The sequence below is a fragment of the Rana temporaria genome, chromosome 7 (assembly GCF_905171775.1).
Source record: "Rana temporaria chromosome 7, aRanTem1.1, whole genome shotgun sequence".
Lineage (NCBI taxonomy): Eukaryota > Metazoa > Chordata > Amphibia > Anura > Ranidae > Rana > Rana temporaria.
In genome coordinates this window covers 8,886,833-8,908,292 of record NC_053495.1, presented here as the reverse complement: position 1 = coordinate 8,908,292, position 21,460 = coordinate 8,886,833, and the positions used below count along the sequence as shown (strand labels likewise).

The following is a 21,460-nucleotide window of genomic DNA, read 5'->3' as shown; positions in this document are numbered from 1 at the left end:
TATAGGTTATGGGAGGTTTGGAGTCCCTCTAACATTACCCTATCCTATTGTTTCACATTTATTTGATTATATGTGTATTTTCTCCAGCTATTACAGTCAGTTGTATACTAGCGGAGTGCCTCAGAATTTGTATATTATGGCTCCTAAGGGTGCAGGTAGCGCTAAGAACGCTAAAACGGTTAAAAAACCAAAAGGTTCTCCATTGGGCTCTGAGGATATCCAAAATCTAGTGGCCCCTACTACTCCGGAATGCCCGGAAGTTGTTGTCCTAGGTGAGCCATCAGGGTTGCTAGGTGCTATGGCTGGCCCTACTCAACCAGCTCCTTCCTATGTAACGGAAGAGATGTTAGCCTCCACCTTGGGTGGATTGGAAAGGAGGATGGCCGCTCTAATTACGGCATCTTTGGCAGGGAAGAAGCGGGTTAGATCCCCGTCTCCCAGGTCTGAGTCTCTGGAGGAGGATATCCTCTCCGACTGACGAGGGAGGTCAGGATCGCCTTGACCATTTGGGTTCTGAGGATTCTACAATAGAGGAACCTTTTTCAGCTTCTCACGCAGAAAGACTGTGGGTTCAGTCCCTAACGGATATGGTGCGGTTGGCTTTTAAGATACCTGTGCCTCAGCCTCTGGCCTCCGCGGTATCCTCATTGGGCTCCCTGAAAGCGCCCCAAGCCAATTTGGTATTCCCGGTACATCCTTTGTTAAAGGACCTGATTTTTCAGGACTGGGCTAAGCCAGACAGGTAACCCTTAGAGGAAGAGTTTTCAAAGAGATGGGCTGTCCCTACTGTGGACGCAGCCATCTCATGTGTGAACAGATCTTTAACTTGCAGGTGTTTAAGGATCCGGTTGATAAACGCTTGGTAACATTACTTAAGGCCTCCTTTACTTCAGCAGGGGCGATAGTTCAGCCCGCTGTGGCTGCTATTGGAGTGGCCCAAGCATTATCAGATAAGACTAAGCAAATGCTTAAACTTATCCCTGCCCAGCAGGCAGAGGAATTTTGGATATACCCAAGGCTATACGCTTTACGGTGGATGCTATCAAGGACTCCATCCAGCAGGCGTCACGTTTATTCTTATTTCTAATCCATATGAGAAGGCTCTTATGGTTGAAGAATTGGGAGGCTGAGCCCCCGTGCAAAAAAAAAAAAAAAAAAACTCCTGGTAGGGTTCCCTTCCATGGAGGACGTCTCTTCGGAGAAGACTTGGATAGATATATTCAGACTATATCAAGCGGCAAAAGCACTCTCTTGCCAGTCAAGAAGAAGGCACGAGGGCCCGCATTTAGGCGCCAGCCCTCCCCGGGGCAGGGGCCCTCTAATACCAAACAGTATCGACGGCCTCCTGCAAGATCAGGCATTAACAATAAGCCGCAGGGCCAAGCCACTGGGGGCAAGAAGCAGTGGTACCGCAAGCCTGCGAAGCCAGCCCCCAAGTCGGCCCTATGAAGGGGCGCCCCCACCCACGATGGTGGGGGGAAGGCTGCGTCTCTCTGCAGAGGTTTGGGAGGCCACCATTCCCGACTGCTGGGTACGGTCTTCCGTGACCACGGGCTACAAGCTAGAATTTCTAAAATTCCCTCCTCATTACCAGGAGTCAAGAGTACCAGGCGACCCTGTGAAAGGAGCCGCATTGATGGCGGCATTGAATCATCTGCTATGCCAGAAGGTGATAGTAGAAGTACCAGTCCGGGAACAGGGATTGGGGTTCTACTCCAACCTGTTTATCATCCCAAAGCCCAACGGCGATGTCAGGCCAATTTTGGACTTAAAGGGAGTAAATGCGTATCTAAAGGTCCGCTCATTCCGGATGGAAACTATTCGGTCAGCTGTCGCCGTGCTCCAGAAGGACGACTTCATGGCGTCCATAGACATAAAGGATGCTTACCTTTATGTGCCAATTTTTCAGCCACATCAAGTATTTCTATGCTTCTCGGTGGCTCAGCGTCATTTCCAATTTGTGGCGCTCCCCTTCGGGTTGGCTACGGCCCCCCGGGTATTCACGAAGGTCCTAGCCCCAATCCTAGCCAATCTAAGGATCCAGGGGGTCACGGTCCTGGCTTACCTGGACGACCTCTTGGTCGTAGACCATTCGTCTCCTGGCCTGGAAAGAGCAGTGGCCCTCACGGTTCAGTACCTCGAGAGGTTCGGCTGGGTCCTAAATCGAGACAGGTCAGCATTCCTGCCCACAAGGCAGCTGGATTATCTCGGCATGAGATTGGATACAGAACAACAGAGGGTGTTTCTACCCCTATTAAAGGCCATCAAAGAGCTAATACAAATGGTTCTAAGCAAGAGAAGGCCAACTGTTCGCCTATGTATGCGGCTACTAGGCAAGATGGTGGCCACATTCGAGGCGGTTCCGTACGCTCAGAGCCACACTCGCATCCTGCAGGCAGCCATCCTGTCAGCCTGGAGCAAGAGGCCTCAGGCCTTAGAAATTCCTTGGCCACTCTCACCAAGAGTGCGGCAAAGTCTAGCTTGGTGGTTAAACCCTCAGAATCTCCTGAAGGGAAAGACTTTCAGTCCTGTGACCTGGAAGATAGTAACCACAGACGCCAGCCTGATGGGCTGGGGAGCAATTTTGGATGGTTGCACTCGCCAGGGCTCTTGGGCAGCGGCAGAGAAGCAGTTGCCCATCAATATCTTGGAGCTCAGAGCTGCTCGACTAGCCCTCAGGGCTTGGACGTCCAAACTACAAGGGTTCCCGGTGAAAATACAATCGGACAATGCCACGGCGGTGGCATATATATATAAATCACCAAGGGGGAACCAAGAGTCAAGCCGCTCAGAAAGAAGTGAGCTTGATTTTCTTGTGGGCAGAAGCCCATGTGCCCTGCATATCGGCTATATTCATTCCCGGAGTCGACAACCTACAGGCAGACTTCTTAAGTCGCCAGACTCTGTTGCTGGGGGAGTGGTCTCTGCATCCACAGGTCTTTCAGACACTCTGCCAGAAATGGGGAGTGCCGGACGTGGATATCATGGCATCGAGACTGAACAAGAAGCTAGACAGGTTCATGTCCCGCACAAGGGATCCCAGGGCCTGCGGAACCGATGCGTTAGTTTGCCCTTGGCATCAGTTCAAACTTCTTTATGCATTTTCCCCGCTCCAGTTACTACCCTGCCTGCTGCGCAGGATCAGGGTGGAGCACATACCAGTCTTCCTGGTAGCTCCAGCATGGCCCAGAAGGGCATGGTATTCACTAATCCTAAGGATGGTAGTGGGAGACCCTTGGACTCTTCCTCTACGGCCAGTACTGCTATCGCAAGGTCCGATCCTCCACCCTGCCTTACGGCATCTAAAGTTGACGGCCTGGAGGCTGAATCCCTGATTCTCAGGGGTAGAGGTCTGTCTCAGAAAGTAATCTCTACCCTAATCAGAGCCAGGAAACCGGTCTCTAGGGTGATTTATTACAGGGTCTGGAAGGCCTATGCAGGCTGGTGTGAGTCCAAGTTATGGCTTTCTCGTAAGTTTACCATCGATAGGGTATTAAGTTTTCTCCAGCTCGCAGTGGATAAAGGACTGGCATTAAGCACAATCAAAGGACAGATTTCAGCTTTGTCAGTATGGTTTCAGCGGCCGCTGGCCACCTACTCGCTGGTTAAGACCTTCATTCAAGGGGTCTTACGCATTAATCCGTCAGTTAAATCCCCGCTTTGTCCGTGGGATTTAAATCTTGTTCTGTCAAGTTTACAGAAACAACCTTTTGAGCCGTTGGCTGAAATTCCTTTGGTTTTACTGACAAGGAAGTTAGTATTTTTGGTCGCCATAGTTTCCGCCAGAAGAGTATCGGAACTGGCAGCCTTATCCTGTAAGGAACCATATCTTATTTTGCATAAGGACAAGGTCGTTCTCCGCCCTCATCCTTCCTTCCTACCAAAGGTTATATCCAGTTTTCATCTAAACCAGGATTTGGTATTACCATCCTTCTTTCCTAAACCTACTTCCAGAAAGGAAGGGTTGCTGCATACCTTGGATATTGTCAGGGCCATGAAGGCCTATCTTAAAGCTACAGAGAAGATCCGGAAAACAGATGTGTTGTTCATTTTACCGGATGGGCCCAAGAAGGGGCAGGCAACTGAAAAATCCACCATCGCAAGGTGGATTAAACAGTTAATCACTCAGGCCTACGGCTTGAAGGGGTTGCCTCCTCCGTTATCATTAAAGGCTCATTCTACTAGGGCCATGGGCGCCTCCTGGGCAGCACACCACCAGATCTCTATGGTTCAAGTTTGCAAGGCGGCAACCTGGTCTTCTGTCCACACGTTTACAAGGTGCTACCAGTTGGACGTAAGAAGGAATACTGATGCAGCCTTTGGGCAGGCAGTGCTGCGGGCTGCAGTTTGAGACCCTCGGATTCCGGGGGCTCCCTTTTGAGTAAAATTTAAAAATTTAAATTTATTTTTCTCAACTAAGTTGGATTTATTATGATTTGAGTATATCTCTAAATTAAATCCTTTTGTCTTGGGAAGATGTCTCCCTCCCCTCATTGTAAGCATTGCTTTGGGACATCCCACTAGTAATGAATATGCCGCTCTGTGTCCCGTGATGTACGAGAAAGAAAAAGGGATTTTTAATACAGCTTACCTGTAAAATCCTTTTCTTGGAGTACATCACGGGACACAGAGCTCCCACCCCTCTTATGGGGACCATTTTGGGAGGCATACTGCTTGCTACAAAACTGAGGTACTCCTCCTATGGGAGGGGGTTATATAGGGAGGGGCACTTCCTGTTTGAGATTGCCAGTGTCCATCACCTGAAGGTACTCCATATAACCCACTAGTAATGAATATGCCGCTCTGTGTCCCGTGATGTACTCCAAGAAAAGGATTTTACAGGTAAGCTGTATTAAAAATCCCTTTATTTTTATAAGATGACCTACAGCTTCACCTTCAGTCTTGCACAGTTGTACCGTCTCTTCTCCTGAACTGAAATGAGTCCCTCTGATTTCTTCCTGGCAACGGTGAGTGCTGCATGCCTGGCAGTGGTGGGTGCTGCATGCCTGGCAGTGGTGGGTGCTGCATTCCTGGCAATGGTGGGTGCTGCATTCCTGGCAATGGTGGGTGCTGCATTCCTGGCAATGGTGGGTGCTGCCTTCCTGGCAATGGTGGGTGCTGCCTTCCTGGCAATGGTGGGTGCTGCCTTCCTGGCAATGGTGGGTGCTGCCTTCCTGGCAATGGTGGGTGCTGCCTTCCTGGCAATGGTGGGTGCTGCCTTCCTGGCAATGGTGGGTGCTGCCTTCCTGGCAATGGTGGGTGCAGCCTTTCCTGGCAATGGTGGGTGCTGCCTTCCTGGCAATGGTGGGTGCTGCCTTCCTGGCAATGGGGGGTGCTGCCTTCCTGGCAATGGGGGGTGCAGCCTTTCCTGGCAATGGTGGGTGCTGCCTTCCTGGCAATGGTGGGTGCTGCCTTCCTGGCAATGGTGGGTGCTGCCTTCCTGGCAATGGTGGGTGCTGCCTTCCTGGCAATGGTGGGTGCTGCCTTCCTGGCAATGGGGGGTGCAGCCTTTCCTGGCAATGGTGGGCACTGCCTTTCCTGGCAATGGTGGGCGCAGCCTTTCCTGGCAATGGTGGGTTCAGCCTTTCCTGGCAATGGGGGTGCAGCCTTTCCTGGCAATGGTGGGTGCAGCCTTTCCTGGCAATGGTGGGTGCAGCCTTTCCTGGCAATGGTGGGTGCAGCCTTTCCTGGCAATGGTGGGTGCAGCCTTTCCTGGCAATGGTGGGTGCAGCCTTTCCTGGCAATGGTGGGTGCAGCCTTTCCTGGCAATGGTGGGTGCAGCCTTTCCTGGCAATGGTGGGTGCAGCCTTTCCTGGCAATGGTGGGTGCAGCCTTTCCTGGCAATGGTGGGTGCAGCCTTTCCTGGCAATGGTGGGTGCAGCCTTTCCTGGCAATGGTGGGTGCAGCCTTTCCTGGCAATGGTGGGTGCAGCCTTTCCTGGCAATGGTGGGTGCAGCCTTTCCTGGCAATGGGTGGGTGCAGCCTTTCCTGGCAATGGTGGGTGCAGCCTTTCCTGGCAATGGTGGGTGCAGCCTTTCCTGGCAATGGTGGGTGCAGCCTTTCCTGGCAATGGTGGGTGCAGCCTTTCCTGGCAATGGTGGGTGCAGCCTTTCCTGGCAATGGTGGGTGCAGCCTTTCCTGGCAATGGTGGGTGCAGCCTTTCCTGGCAATGGTGGGTGCAGCCTTTCCTGGCAATGGTGGGTGCAGCCTTCCCTGGCAAATGGGGGTATGCAGATGGGCACTGACCCTTATTTTGCTTCACGGTTCTTTATTTAAAATGTTAATTTTTTTTCCTGAAACCTCCCTCAAAGTGAAGGTGCGTATTATACGCCAATAAATACGGTATATCCAAATAATACGCCGGAGCTCATCTCTTCCCCACACACAGCCATGAAGGAAAGAGAATTCTTGTTGGGCGGTGTATTAGTTGCTCGGAGGAACACACTTAGACCAAATTTTAATGGTACAAAGAATGTCAGGCAAAATAGTCGGCCCTCACGCATGTTCACTTCATCAAATCTGGCCCTCTTGGAAAAAAGTTTGGACACCCCTGGATGGCGCACGCTACAAAGAAAACAAACAGCGCAAACTAAGTGTAGAAATTTTATAAATGACAACTGGCCCTCGCATGAAGCAAGGAACTGTAGCACGTTGTAAAGCCATAACTGGATGAACCCCGCTTTGTCCAGCCTGGCGTCTGAAAGGGAGGAGTTAGAGGAAGCCAGCCGCTGTGGCAGGCAAACATTGCCGGTATACAAGGAAGCCAAAAGCAGCATAACAACTTCAGAATGATGTTGCACGCTGGTGGGCGTGGCTACGCGTTTCAAAGCCTTCTGGCTTCTTTTTCAGGAGGCTTGAGAGAACTGATATTCAATGAATGAAAGGGGTGGGCCACAGACAGTCAGGCTATGTGATCCTGATTGGATGACTGAGGAGAAAGCCGCTCCAGGTGAGCACACTGGCCACCCTTCCACAGCAAAGCCAGGGTTTAGGTGAAGGTGCTAGCCTCCTGGATGTATGACCTCCAGCCAGAAAATGCAGAGAGCGCTGACGTGCCGCAAATTGTACTGCACATGGTGAGAAGCTTACAGTGAATTCAGAGGGGAGCCATTTCAGTCCAGGAGAGGATCTGATACAACTGTGCAGGACTGAAGGGAAGGCTGCAGTTTAGCTTTCAGCAGGGATGCTAATTGCATTCCCTTACTTACCACTAGAGGGAGAGTTTACTTCTCTGTATATGAAATACAATTAAGAAAATATGGACCACAAGCAAGAAAAATGCGAATATCCGATCAAAGCCACCTTTCAGGGAAATGCCGTTACTCAATATGCGTCTCTCAGAATACCAGCAATACGTTTTAAGTGTAATTTATTTGACCCCAGGATCCCTGTGCGTGCTCAGACAGGAAAAGCAATATACTTGTAAATTTGGATCAATAAATCTGAGTGGTAAATAATAGAGAATGAAGAGGATTGATGCATCTTGTATACAGGATGTGACAGATCCCTTCTTCTGGAAGCACGGCACACAGGCTGTAATTGAGGGGCTCTCACGCGAACGTTCGCTGTATCGCTGTCCTGCTGTACAGATGTAGCCGGCAGCTGTGTGTCGTGAACCAAATGCATTAAAGGGAGACGGCGTTCAGGGGGAAAGTCAAACTCAACCAGCCAGTATAAAGAAGTGCTCAGGACCTACAACTAGAGCGACAACCACTTTGGGACACTTTAACAACTTAAAGCAGCCAATCTGACCAATCTGTGTCTGATCGGCTGCATTGGAGAACAGAGTTGAGATTTGGGGTCTAATAGATTTGTCGCAGCACACGCTGTCACCTAAAGAGAACCTGTCATAGCACATGCCATCACCAGGGATATTGTTCATCCCTTGTGATTAGCAATAAAGTTACCGTATATACTCGAGTATAAGCCGACCCGAATATAAGCAGAGGCACATCATTTTACCACAAAAAAAAATGGGAAAACGTATTGACTCGAGTATAAGCCTAGGGTGTCCATGTGCATGCCTCACTGTGCCCATGCCTCACTGTGCCCATGCCTCACTGTGCCCATGCCTCACTGTGTCCATGACTAGACTGACGTTTAACATGGGAGTCTATGGAAGGGTTGCCCGGCTTTGAAAACTCGGTGCTCCCCAGCCGTAGGTCCCCCAGACAACAAACTTTGCACACTTGTAGAGGAGAATTGGGGCTAGTTGTGTGCCAAGTTGCGGGTCCAGTGGACTTATGACCGGCTGGTACCGGGTCCCCAAAGTCACCGGAGAAATTACAGTTTAACATGGGAGTCTATGGAAGGGGTGCCTGGCTTCAAAAAATCTGTGCTCCCCAGCCGTAGGTCCCCTGGACAAAAAACTTTGCACACTTGTAGAGGAAGAGTGGGGCAACTTGTGTCAAGATTGATGTCCAGGGGACCTACGGCCGGCCGGTACCGGGTCCCCAAAGTCTGGGAGATTGGTCGCAAAAAGGTGACTCTAGTATAAGCCGAGGGGGTTATCTTGTGGGTCTGCATCATTGGATTTGAATGACAGCAGCGGGAGCCAATGACTGCACTGCTATCAATCTATCCAATCAACGCTGAGACTCCGTGGAGAAGAGGACGCCGGGGGAGGCGCACAGCAGGTGAACTTGCTCAGGTAAGTAAAATGGGGAGCTGGGGGGCCGTGATTGGCAGGTGTTTTTTTACCTTAATGCATAGGATGCATTTGGGTGAAAAAACATGAACCTTTACAACCCCTTTAACGATCCGGTGGTGGCGCCGGATTACCATAAGGCTGGTTCTGGACTGGATGGTCCCTTGCCACCTCTATGACCCTGGGAGGCCAGAAGCGACGTCACTAAGGCCTTTGTGAACACTGCCAGTTTTTTTCCCTGGAAAGTAGAGAGCGTTTTTTTTTTTAATGCGCTTTCCAGGGTAGAGGAGATACAGAGCCTTGCAAAAGTATTCATACCCCTTGAAATTTTCCACATTTTCTTATGTTACAACCAAAAATGTGAATGTATTTTATGTGAGAGACCAACACAAAGCAGCACATAATTGTGAAGTGGAAGGAAAATGATAAATGGTTTTCAACATTTTTTACAAATATGTGAAAAGTGTGGGGGGGAATTTGTATGGCGCCCCCCGGAGTCAATATTTTGTAGAACCTCCTTTCTCTGCAATTACGGATGCAAGTCTTTTTGGGGATGTCTCTATCAGCTTTGCACATCTAGAGAGGGACATTTCTGCCCATTCTTCTTCTTTGTAAAATATCTCAAGTTCTGTCAGATTGGATGGAGAGCGTCTGTGATCAGCAATTTTCAAGTCTTGCCACAGATTCTCAGTTGGATTTAGGTCTGGACTGTAACTGGGCCATTCTAACACATGCATATGCTTTGATCTAAACCATTCCATTGTAGCTCTGGCTGTATGTTTAGGGTCGTTGTCCTGCTGGAAGGTGAACCTCCCCCCAGTCTCAAGTCTTTTGTCACAGGTTTTCTTCTAAGATTGTCCTGTATTTGGCTCCATCCATCTTCCCATCAACTCTAACCAGCTTCCCTGTCCCTGCTGAAGAAAAGCATCCCTATCACATGATGCTGCCACCACCATGTTTCACAGTGGGGATGGTGTGTTCAGGGTGATGTGCAGTGTTGGATTTCCCCCACACAGCGTTTTGCTTTGTGAGGCTTTAGATTAAGATGTTGAATCAATTTTTAAAGTTTTCAATCTTTTTAAATTCATAAAGTAAAAATGCCTGCGATCCGGTCATGGAGGTCCTTGTTCACCCACTTCCTGTTATGTTTTTAGGCAGGTTGTGTCTATTATTGTGACATTCAACACCTTTTGTTCTGTTTTGACTCAACGTGTCTCTTGTTTTCCAGTGGAGTGTCCGGTATGTGATGTTGGCATTCCTGAGCAATATATAAACAAGCATTTGGACAGCTGCCTGACCAGAGATGAGAAAAGAGAGAGTCTGCGCAGGTAAGGCATCAAATGTCTGTCTCCAATCAATCCATGTGTGATCGTGTTTGAAAGATAATGTCTAAACCAGCCTTTCTTAACATTGTTAACATGGAAGATCCCTTAAAATAACTTTTCGGGTCTTGTGAAACACTTCCCAATAAATGCTATATCAACAACTAATGGCACTTTAGTGTGGGGGTCAGTGAGAAGAATGATCTTTACATTGGTGATCAGTGAGAAGAATGTCCCTTACATTGGTGATCAGTGGGAAGAATGTCCCTTACATTGGTGATCAGTGAGAAGAATGTTCCTTACATTGGTGATCAGTGAGAATGTTCCTTACATTGGTGATCAGTGAGAAGAATGTTCCTTACATTGGTGATCAGTGAGAAGAATGTTCCTTACATTGGTGATCAGTGAGAAGAATGTTCCTTACATTGGTGATCAGTGAGAAGAATGTTCCTTACATTGGTGATCAGTGAGAAGAATGTTCCTTACATTGGTGATCAGTGAGAAGAATGTTCCTTACATTGGTGATCAGTGAGAAGAATGTTCCTTACATTGGTGATCAGTGAGAAGAATGTTCCTTACATTGGTGATCAGTGAGAAGAATGTTCCTTACATTGGTGATCAGTGAGAAGAATGTTCCTTACATTGGTGATCAGTGAGAAGAATGTTCCTTACATTGGTGATCAGTGAGAAGAATGTTCCTTACATTGGTGATCAGTGGGAAGAATGTACCTTACATTGGTGATCAGTGAGAAGAATGTTTCTTACATTGGTGATCAGTGAGAAGAATGTCCCTTACATTGGTGATCAGTGGGAAGAATGTTTCTTACATTGGTGATCAGTGAGAAGAATGTCCCTTACATTGGTGATCAGTGGGAAGAATGTTCCTTACATTGGTGATCAGTGAGAAGAATGTCCCTTACATTGGTGATCAGTGGGAAGAATGCTCCTTACATTGGTGATCAGTGAGAAGAATGTCCCTTACATTAGTGATCAGTGAGAAGAATGCTCCTTACATTGGTGATCAGTGGGAAGAATGTCCCTTACATTGGTGATCAGTGGGAAGAATGTCCCTTACATTGGTGATCAGTGGGAAGAATGTCCCTTACATTGGTGATCAGTGGGAAGAATGCTCCTTACATTGGTGATCAGTGAGAAGAATGTTCCTTACATTGGTGATCAGTGAGAAGAATGTCCCTTACATTGGTGATCAGTGAGAAGAAAGTTCCTTACATTGGTGATCAGTGAGAAGAATGTTCCTTACATTGGTGATCAGTGAGAAGAATGTCCCTTACATTGGTGATCAGTGGGAAGAATGTTCCTTACATTGGTGATCAGTGAGAAGAATGTCCCTTACATTGGTGATCAGTGAGAAGAAAGTACCTTACATTGGTGATCAGTGAGAAGAATGTCCCTTACATTGGTGATCAGTGAGAAGAATGTCCCTTACATTGGTGATCAGTGAGAAGAATGTCCCTTACATTGGTGATCAGTGGGAAGAATGCTCCTTACATTGGTGATCAGTGAGAAGAATGTCCCTTACATTGGTGATCAGTGAGAAGAATGTTCCTTACATTGGTGATCAGTGGGAAGAAAGTTCCTTACATTGGTGATCAGTGAGAAGAATATCCCTTACATTGGTGATCAGTGAGAAGAATGTCCCTTACATTGGTGATCAGTGAGAAGAATGTCCCTTACATTGGTGATCAGTGGGAAGAATGCTCCTTACATTGGTGATCAGTGGGAAGAATGCTCCTTACATTGGTGATCAGTGGGAAGAATGTTCCTTACATTGGTGATCAGTGGGAAGAATGCTCCTTACATTGGTGATCAGTGGGAAGAATGCTCCTTACATTGGTGATCAGTGGGAAGAATGTTCCTTACATTGGTGATCAGTGGGAAGAATGTCCCTTACATTGGTGATCAGTGAGAAGAATGTTCCTTACATTGGTGATCAGTGGGAAGAATGTCCCTTACATTGGTGATCAGTGAGAAGAATGTCCCTTACATTGGTGATCAGTGGGAAGAATGTTCCTTACATTGGTGATCAGTGGGAAGAATGTTCCTTACATTGGTGATCAGTGAGAAGAATGTTCCTTACATTGGTGATCAGTGGGAAGAATGTCCCTTACATTGGTGATCAGTGAGAAGAATGTCCCTTACATTGGTGATCAGTGGGAAGAATGTTCCTTACATTGGTGATCAGTGAGAAGAATGTTCCTTACATTGGTGATCAGTGAGAAGATTGTACCTTACATTGGTGATCAGTGGGAAGAATGCACCTTACATTGGTGATCAGTGGGAAGAATGCTCCTTACATTGGTGATCAGTGGGAAGAATGTTCCTTACATTGGTGATCAGTGAGAAGAATGTCCCTTACATTGGTGATCAGTGAGAAGAATGTTCCTTACATTGGTGATCAGTGAGAAGAATGTCCCTTACATTGGTGATCAGTGAGAAGAATGTCCCTTACATTGGTGATCAGTGGGAAGAATGTTCCTTACATTGGTGATCAGTGAGAAGAATGTTCCTTACATTGGTGATCAGTGAGAAGAATGTCCCTTACATTGGTGATCAGTGAGAAGAATGTCCCTTACATTGGTGATCAGTGGGAAGAATGTTCCTTACATTGGTGATCAGTGAGAAGAATGTTCCTTACATTGGTGATCAGTGAGAAGAATGTTCCTTACATTGGTGATCAGTGGGAAGAATGCTCCTTACATTGGTGATCAGTGGGAAGAATGCTCCTTACATTGGTGATCAGTGGGAAGAATGTTCCTTACATTGGTGATCAGTGAGAAGAATGTCCCTTACATTGGTGATCAGTGGGAAGAATGTTCCTTACATTGGTGATCAGTGGGAAGAATGTTCCTTACATTGGTGATCAGTGAGAAGAATGTTCCTTACATTGGTGATCAGTGAGAAGAATGTTCCTTACATTGGTGATCAGTGAGAAGAATGTTCCTTACATTGGTGATCAGTGAGAAGAATGTTCCTTACATTGGTGATCAGTGGGAAGAATGTCCCTTACATTGGTGATCAGTGAGAAGAATGTCCCTTACATTGGTGATCAGTGGGAAGAATGTTCCTTACATTGGTGATCAGTGGGAAGAATGTTCCTTACATTGGTGATCAGTGGGAAGAATGTCCCTTACATTGGTGATCAGTGGGAAGAATGTTCCTTACATTGGTGATCAGTGGGAAGAATGTTCCTTACATTGGTGATCAGTGAGAAGAATGTCCCTTACATTGGTGATCAGTGAGAAGAATGTACCTTACATTGGTGATCAGTGAGAAGAATGTCCCTTACATTGGTGATCAGTGAGAAGAATGTCCCTTACATTGGTGATCAGTGGGAAGAATGCTCCTTACATTGGTGATCAGTGGGAAGAATGTTCCTTACATTGGTGATCAGTGAGAAGAATGTTCCTTACATTGGTGATCAGTGGGAAGAATGTCCCTTACATTGGTGATCAGTGGGAAGAATGTTCCTTACATTGGTGATCAGTGGGAAGAATGTTCCTTACATTGGTGATCAGTGGGAAGAATGTCCCTTACATTGGTGATCAGTGAGAAGAATGTCCCTTACATTGGTGATCAGTGAGAAGAATGCTCCTTACATTGGTGATCAGTGGGAAGAATGTTCCTTACATTGGTGATCAGTGGGAAGAATGTTCCTTACATTGGTGATCAGTGAGAAGAATGTCCCTTACATTGGTGATCAGTGAGAAGAATGTCCCTTACATTGGTGATCAGTGGGAAGAATGTTCCTTACATTGGTGATCAGTGGGAAGAATGTCCCTTACATTGGTGATCAGTGAGAAGAATGTCCCTTACATTGGTGATCAGTGAGAAGAATGTCCCTTACATTGGTGATCAGTGGGAGGAATGTCCCCCAAATCTAAAAGGATCATTGTGGTCATTGTGTTGGCGGTTACATAAGAGAGGTAGAAATTGCTCCTTGCTCAAGGAACAACTGGCAACCTTTGGAGGAACCCTCTGGTTTCACAGAATCTTGGTTGAGAAAGGTTGGTCTTAAGTGTTCGGATCTGTCTAAGAGATAGTTTAACCCTTCTTTATCCAAACACTAAACCCCCAAATCTGAGCCCTTAACCTTTATCTCGATGTTTATACCCTTGAAGTGAACCCTAATGGTATATCTATACCCGAGAACAAAAAGGTAACATACTTCAGGTTACTGCTCCTTAGATATTTTTTCAGGCCCTTCTCCCCTGTCTAGCGAATGATGCAAATGGGGTTGATTTACTAAAACTGGAGAGAGCAAAATCTGGTGCAGCTCTGTATATAAACCAATCAGCTTCCAGGTTTTATTGCCAAAGCTTAATTGAACAAGCTGAAGTTAGAAGCTGATTGGCTAAACAGAGAAAACAAGGACTGGACACCAGATAAGTTATAGAAGAAAATATCATAAAGGTGAACTTGGTGTGTAAAAGTGACGTTACCACCTGGAAGCACTTATCTTATCTTCATAATAAACGTCTTCCTCCATAACTGTCAGCATAGTATTTATATTCCCTTCTGTGTTTTCTTTGAAGGTTTAGTACCTGGTATCTCCATACTTTTATGGCTGGCCTTTCATTTTTACTAACCCCCCCTATAGGCTCAGCCATGACCTGTACCGCCAAAGGTAACTCCGGGAAGATTTAGTCAAATTCCATTGGCTTTGATCGAAGAGAACAGTAAATTTACAATGATTTAGACTGAGGGCCAGATTCTCAGTGGAGATACGACGGCGTATCCCCAGATACTCTGTCGTATCTCTGAGTCCGGCCGGCCGGTCGTATCTATGCGCCTGATTCTTAGAATCAGGTACGCATAGATTTCTATTAGATCTGACCGGCGTAAGTCTCTTACGCCGTCGGATCGTAACTGCATGTTTACGCTGGCCGCTAGGGGCGTGTACGCTGATTTACGCCTAGAAATATGTAAATCAGCTAGATATGCAAATTCACGAACGTACGCCCGGCCGACGCAGTACAGATACGCCGTTTACGTTAGGCTTTTCCTGGCATAAAGTTACCCCTGCTATATGAGGCGTACCAATGTTAAGTATGGACGTCGTTCAAATTTTTAAAATGTTACGTCGTTTGCGTAAGTCGTCCGTGAATGGAGCTGGACGTCATTTACGTTCACGTCGAAACCAATACGTCCTTGCGGCGTACTTTGGAGCAATGCACACTGGGATATTCCACGGACGGCGCATGCGCCGTTCGTGAAAAACGTCAATCACAAGTTATTTACATAAAACACGCCCCCTGTTCCAAATTTGAATTAGGCGGGCTTACGCCGGCCGATTTAGGCTACGGCGCCGCAACTTACGGAGCAAGTGCTTTGAGAATACAGCACTTGCCCGTGTAAGTTGCGGAGGCGTAGCGTAAATAGGATACGCTACCCCGGAACAAAGATACGCCGATCTACGAGAATCTGGCCCTGAGTCTATACGGCCGTGAATGAAGATGAAGAAGAACTTTCGTGGCTGAAGTTGCCTTGCAAAGTCGCGCTGTAATTTGGGTTGCCCCCTGTGTGCCCCTATGAGAACTGGCACTAAGCCTCGTACACACAATCAGATTTGTCACTGGAAAATTGTGGGATGACAGGCTGTCGTTGGAAAATCCGACCGTTTGTACGCTACATCGAACCATTGTCGGGTTTTCCGCCAACAAATGTGGGATAGCATGCTTTAAAATTTTCCGGCAAGAATTGTGTGTTGTCGGATTTTCCGAGCGTGTGTACACAAGTCCTTCGGGCAAAACTCCACAGTACAAACACGCACGTTCTGAAGCAATGCTTACCATAACACAACATTATCAGAAGTTGCCCAAAGGGTGGCACTAAAGAGCTGAAAAACCACATAGTTTTGTGTTTGTTGGTCGACAATTCTTTGCCGTTTGTATGCAAGACAAATTTATGGCCAACGTCCTTCGGACAAAAGTCCTACGCTTTGTCCGATGAAAATCTGATCGTGTGTATGAGGCTTAAGGCAAGCGATACGTTATGCAATTTTCTTTCCTTCAGCCACGGATCCATCCATCCGCTCTAGCCAATCAGCGGCCAGGCTGAGCGGCGAAGAGGATATCGTCACCGCGCGGGACTTTTGAGGTGTCAGGTAAGTATAACGGGGGCTGAGGGGGGCCGGCAGCAGCAGATGTTTTTTCACCTTAATGCATAGTTTGCATTAAGGTGAATTTTTTTTTCCCTTTACAACCCCTTTAAGATGCATTTAAGGAGTCTAGCTTACTTGCTCATTTTTTCATGCTGGCATCGCGGTAGGGCACTCATCCATCGGTCAGAGAAAGCTGGCGCAATGCCTGGTTTTGTTTCCAAAGAACGACCCCCGGAAAATCTCTCTATAATACTGACTTGGAAAGAATCTTTTCCTATGAAACTTGTAGCACCCGACATTGGCATGACTCCTGGCACACTTGCAGGAGGATGGATAGTTGCCAGCTTTACCCACTTTTCTAGTCTTTGTAGCAGGACAGCTGGCGGGTGAACGTCTTTTATAACTGGCACGAAGATCCGCTTGTCTTCACGTCACCCGCTGGTTGTTGTTCAGCTGGGTTGTGCCGCATGGGGATGTGAAGTTGTTGTTTTCATCTGGCCGGCATTGCCGCTCGTGTGAGCCAGGTGACCTTGGCTCTGCCATTGTTGTTCATTCCATCCTGTAATATTTCAGTTGGATGACGGATTGTATTCACAAGGATCAAGGAAATGTTTTAATAGCTCATTTTAGCATCAATTTATTTTTCTGTTGTTTTTTTTTTTAATGCACAACCTTTATTTTCAGGATTATTAGTTTACTTTTTATTCTTCCATGAAGTGGCCTAAAGTTTATCTAAACTCGAGAACAAACAAACAATGTATTGCAGATTACCAGTCCGTTGTGGTGGCTGCACTGGTTTTCTTTTTGCAGACTCGTTCCTCCTTCCACCTATAGATCCTGCCAATAACACACTTCCTGTCCTAGGGTGACAACGCATATTTTGCTATACTCACATCTCCCAACACTCCCTCATTTTGAACCAAATTCCTCGGTCCTCCTTTCCTCCTCAGTTGTCCCTCTTTTTGGTCTGATGTACTCCTATCTATAAAAATGTACTAATCAAGTTTTGCTTTGCATCGGGTGCGGACTGACCATTCGGCCACTCTGCACTTCCCGAGGGCCCCATTCCACTAGGGGGCCCCATTAGGGTTGCCAGCCTTAGTATCCCTATTGCCCGGGGGGGCCCCATATTGTCCTATTGCCCGGGGGGGCCCCATATTGTCCTATTGCCGGGGGGCCCCATATTGTCCTATTGCCGGGGGGCCCCATATTGTCCTATTGCCGGGGGGCCCCATATTGTCCTATTGCCGGGGGGCCCCATATTGTCCTATTGCCGGGGGGCCCCATATTGTCCTATTGCCGGGGGGCCCCATAATGTCCTATTGCCCAAAGGGGGCCCCATAATGTCCTATTGCCCGGGGGGGCCCCATAATGTCCTATTGCCCGGGGGGGCCCCATAATGTCCTATTGCCCGGGGGGCCCCATAATGTCCTATTGCCCGGGGGGGCCCCATAATGTCCTATTGCCCGGGGGGCCCCATAATGTCCTATTGCCCGGGGGGGCCCCATAATGTCCTATTGCCCGGGGGGGCCCCATAATGTCCTATTGCCCGGGGGGGCCCCATAATGTCCTATTGCCCGGGGGGGCCCCATAATGTCCTATTGCCCGGGGGGGCCCCATAATGTCCTATTGCCCGAGGGGGCCGCATAATCTTTTGCCCGGGGGGGCCCCCATAATCTCCTATTGCCCGAGGGGGCCGCATAATCTTTTGCCCGGGGGGGCCCCCATAATCTCCTATTGCCTGGGGGGGCCCCCATAATCTCCTATTGCCCTGGGGAGGTCCCATAATCTCCTATTGCTGGGGGGCCCCCATAATCTCCCATTGCCCGGGGGTCCCATAATCTCCCATTGCCCGGGGGTCCCATAATCTCCCATTGCCCGGGGGTCCCATAATCTCCCATTGCCCGGGGGTCCCATAATCTCCCATTGCCCGGGGGTCCCATAATCTCCCATTGCCCGGGGGTCCCATAATCTCCCATTGCCCGGGGGTCCCATAATCTCCCATTGCCCGGGGGTCCCATAATCTCCCATTGCCCGGGGGTCCCATAATCTCCCATTGCCCGGGGGTCCCATAATCTCCCATTGCCCGGGGGTCCCATAATCTCCCATTGCCCGGGGGTCCCATAATCTCCCATTGCCCGGGGGTCCCATAATCTCCCATTGCCCGGGGGTCCCATAATCTCCTATTGCCTGGGGGGGGCCCCCATAATCTCCTATTGCCCTGGGGAGGTCCCATAATCTCCCATTGCCCGGGGGTCCCATAATCTCCCATTGCCCGGGGGTCCCATAATCTCCCATTGCCCGGGGGTCCCATAATCTCCCATTGCCCGGGGGTCCCATAATCTCCCATTGCCCGGGGGTCCCATAATCTCCCATTGCCCCGGGGTCCCATAATCTCCCATTGCCCCGGGAGGCCCCATAATCTCCCATTGCCCCGGGGGTCCCATAATCTCCCATTGCCCCGGGGGTCCCATAATCTCCCATTGCCCGGGGGTCCCATAATCTCCCATTGCCTTGGGGGGGCCCCATAATCTCCTATTGCCTGGGGGCCCCCATGAGTTCTCAGTCCGCCCCTGCTTTGCACTAAACCTTTATCCTGTCTTTTAAAATATTAAAGCTTCAGGTTTTTTTTGTTATACTGACCTGCTCTGTGCATTCGTTTTCTGCTCTTCTTGGGTCACCAATCGGCGCTCTTGGCTCCTCCTCTTCGGCAAGATGCTTGCCGAACTGCGAGTCGGCTCTATACGGCGCCTGCGCACCGTCTAGGAGCCGTGTAGAGCTGACTCGCAGTTCAGCTATTTTCGGAAAGTCGTGACGCGCCTTATCCGCCGGTGGGAGTTTTTCTCAGGCACGTCAATCATATGGGCGAAGTCCCAGATGACATTGCGGCACTGCACAGGAACGCCCAGTCCCGCGGGAGTGAGTACCCAGAAGCCGGGAGGAAAATACCGATAATACCGTATGTACACCCCCCCCCCCAAAAAAAAAGAAAACGGCATACTGTACAGGTTTGCGGTATACTGAATGTAATGTTATATACTTGTTTTTTGGGTGAACCTCCGCTTTAAGTGGTTAAAGTAGTGTTGATGTTTTTTTTACCATTTTATTAAAATTGACAGATTCACTTTTTAAGCGGCATACAGTACATAGCAAGGTTTTATCTTCTCTTACTACATGTCCTTCCATTCCTTGGAAGGGTACTTTTAATTTCACAGAGCTGCGCATGCCAGGCTCAGCAGAATGCTATCATTCGATTCATTGCGCGTCGAGTCCTGTTCCTCCGGAAGCGGTGGCAGTTCTTCTAATCATGTTTTATATCGCTTCTGAGCTGAATCGTGGAGCACATAAATAGACTTTTCCTGCAGCAGAGTTCGGGGGCGTGCTACGTACGTAGCGCAGCGTTCGGGGGCGTGCTACGTCCGTAGCGCAGAGTTCGGGGGCGTGCTACGTCCGTAGCGCAGAGTTCGGGGGCGTGCTACGTCCGTAGCGCAGAGTTCGGGGGCGTGCTACGTCCGTAGCGCAGAGTTCGGGGGCGTGCTACGTCCGTAGCGCAGAGTTCGGGGGCGTGCTACGTACGTAGCGCAGAGTTCGGGGGCGTGCTACGTACGTAGCGCAGAGTTCGGGGGCGGGCTGCCTGAACCAGAGGTGGTGGAATGGAGTTCCACCAAGTTCCAGCTGAAAACAAGCCCTGCTCTTTAGTTTCATGAAGTAGGAAGGAGTTGTCTGGTATGGATTGTAATAACAATTGGCAGGAGGATCCCACATTCAGGAGATTCTGACAACCCAGAACAGCTTTATAAATAGACAAAACTTGGAATTTCTTTTTAATCATAACACATAAATGTCAAAGTTTTATAAATAAAACTGATTTGGAAGAGGAAAGTTAATTCCATGGAAGTAGCAAGCCGAGGTAACTCGTTACATAATATATTTCTCTTCCCTTGTAATAAATGTCCGAGTCGCGGGGCTCAAGGGTTGACATGCGCTCCTTCGCTATTTCACACGTACGCGCCGCTACCGGGAATTCGCACTCCCCGTCCGGCGCGCAGTCATCAATCTGTCATCGTTTTACTGGTTTTGCGATTTGAAGATAATTTTTTTGGCATGTCAAGGGCAGAGTTTTTTTTCCCCCCCTACGCTACGGAGAAGTAAAAATGATGGATGGAATTATATGTGGATTATTGGTTGTCCGCAGTTTAATTTGGAAAAGAATGACGAGGACCTGACGAATCGGGTGCGTGGCAGTACTATGACCCGAGTGCCGGCGGACGGTTTAACACTCTGTGGGCTCAGTTTTTGCCATTTCTGTGACCTCAGATTTGTGTTTTTAAATAGAACTTGAATGAAAGTTTTTCATCTTTTAAAGGATTAGTTCATCTAAAACTGATAACTATCGGCAAAAGCAAAAATGACGCCCCATTCTAACAGTAACCGGTCGATCCTTCCTGTAGATCGGTTTATTTTTCTCTTGCCCTATCAGTGTGACAACGCTGTTGACTGCAGTAGATTAGTCTGATTAGGGTAAGGTAGCCAGGTAGTCCAAATTAGCAGCGGCGGCCTGTCCATAAGGGGGCGGGGCCCTAATCCATGTGCCGGTCCCTTAATTTTCATGCAGGGCACCAGACGCATTGATTCCAACGGGATCAAAGACCCGCCCGCCAGGGTGGTGCAATTGGCAGTAGTTGGATTGCCGTCCTTGAAAATATACCACCAGCAGCCACTGGTAATTGGATAGACATGTGTATTTAACCACTTAAGACCCGGACCATTATGTAGCTAAAGGACCTGGCCCCTTTTTGCGATTCGGCACTGCGTCCCTTTAACTGACAATTGCGCGGTCGTGCGACGTGGCTCCCAAACAAAATTGGCGTCCTTTTTGTTTATGATCAGTTGTGATTCTTTTTTTGCTCAGAAGGTGGAAGAACACTTTAGGCCACCGGGAGTCCACCTCCTCAACAGGGAATCTGTCCGCTGATCCTTGCTGAACAGGGGAAGGAAGTTACCGCTCCAGGTGGGTGTGCTTATGCAATTGTGTCTTCTCAGGAAATCAAGGGTGCCGGCAATGCGCGAGGCAAGTGATAGAGAAGATAAATGGACAGCCGCACTCCAAAAAAAAACTTGATGGTTGTCTTTATTTAAAAAAAGATAAAAATTGGCACTACAAATCACAGCAAAAATGGGGATTAACAGCCTACGCGTTTCGCACTATTGGTTAGTGCTTAACCACTTAAGGACCGCCTAACGCGGATTTACGTCGGCAGAATGGCACGGCTGGGCACAATCACGTAAGGGTACGTCCTCTTTTAGTGCCCAGCCGAAGCTCCGTGACCGCACCCGCGGACCCAATCGCTGCCGGTGTCCTGCGATCGG

At 48.2% G+C, this 21,460-nt stretch overlaps 1 protein-coding gene across 1 annotated transcript in view; it reads left to right on the top strand.

Moving 5' to 3' along the window:
• The window catches only part of RAD18 (RAD18 E3 ubiquitin protein ligase), a 222,192-nt gene that overhangs the window by 6,086 nt on the left and 194,646 nt on the right, over positions 1-21,460 (top strand). The window contains exon 2 of the mRNA XM_040358838.1: positions 9,876-9,975. Within this exon, the coding sequence (XP_040214772.1) occupies positions 9,876-9,975 (100 nt within the window). The remainder of the gene's footprint in view (positions 1-9,875; positions 9,976-21,460) is intronic.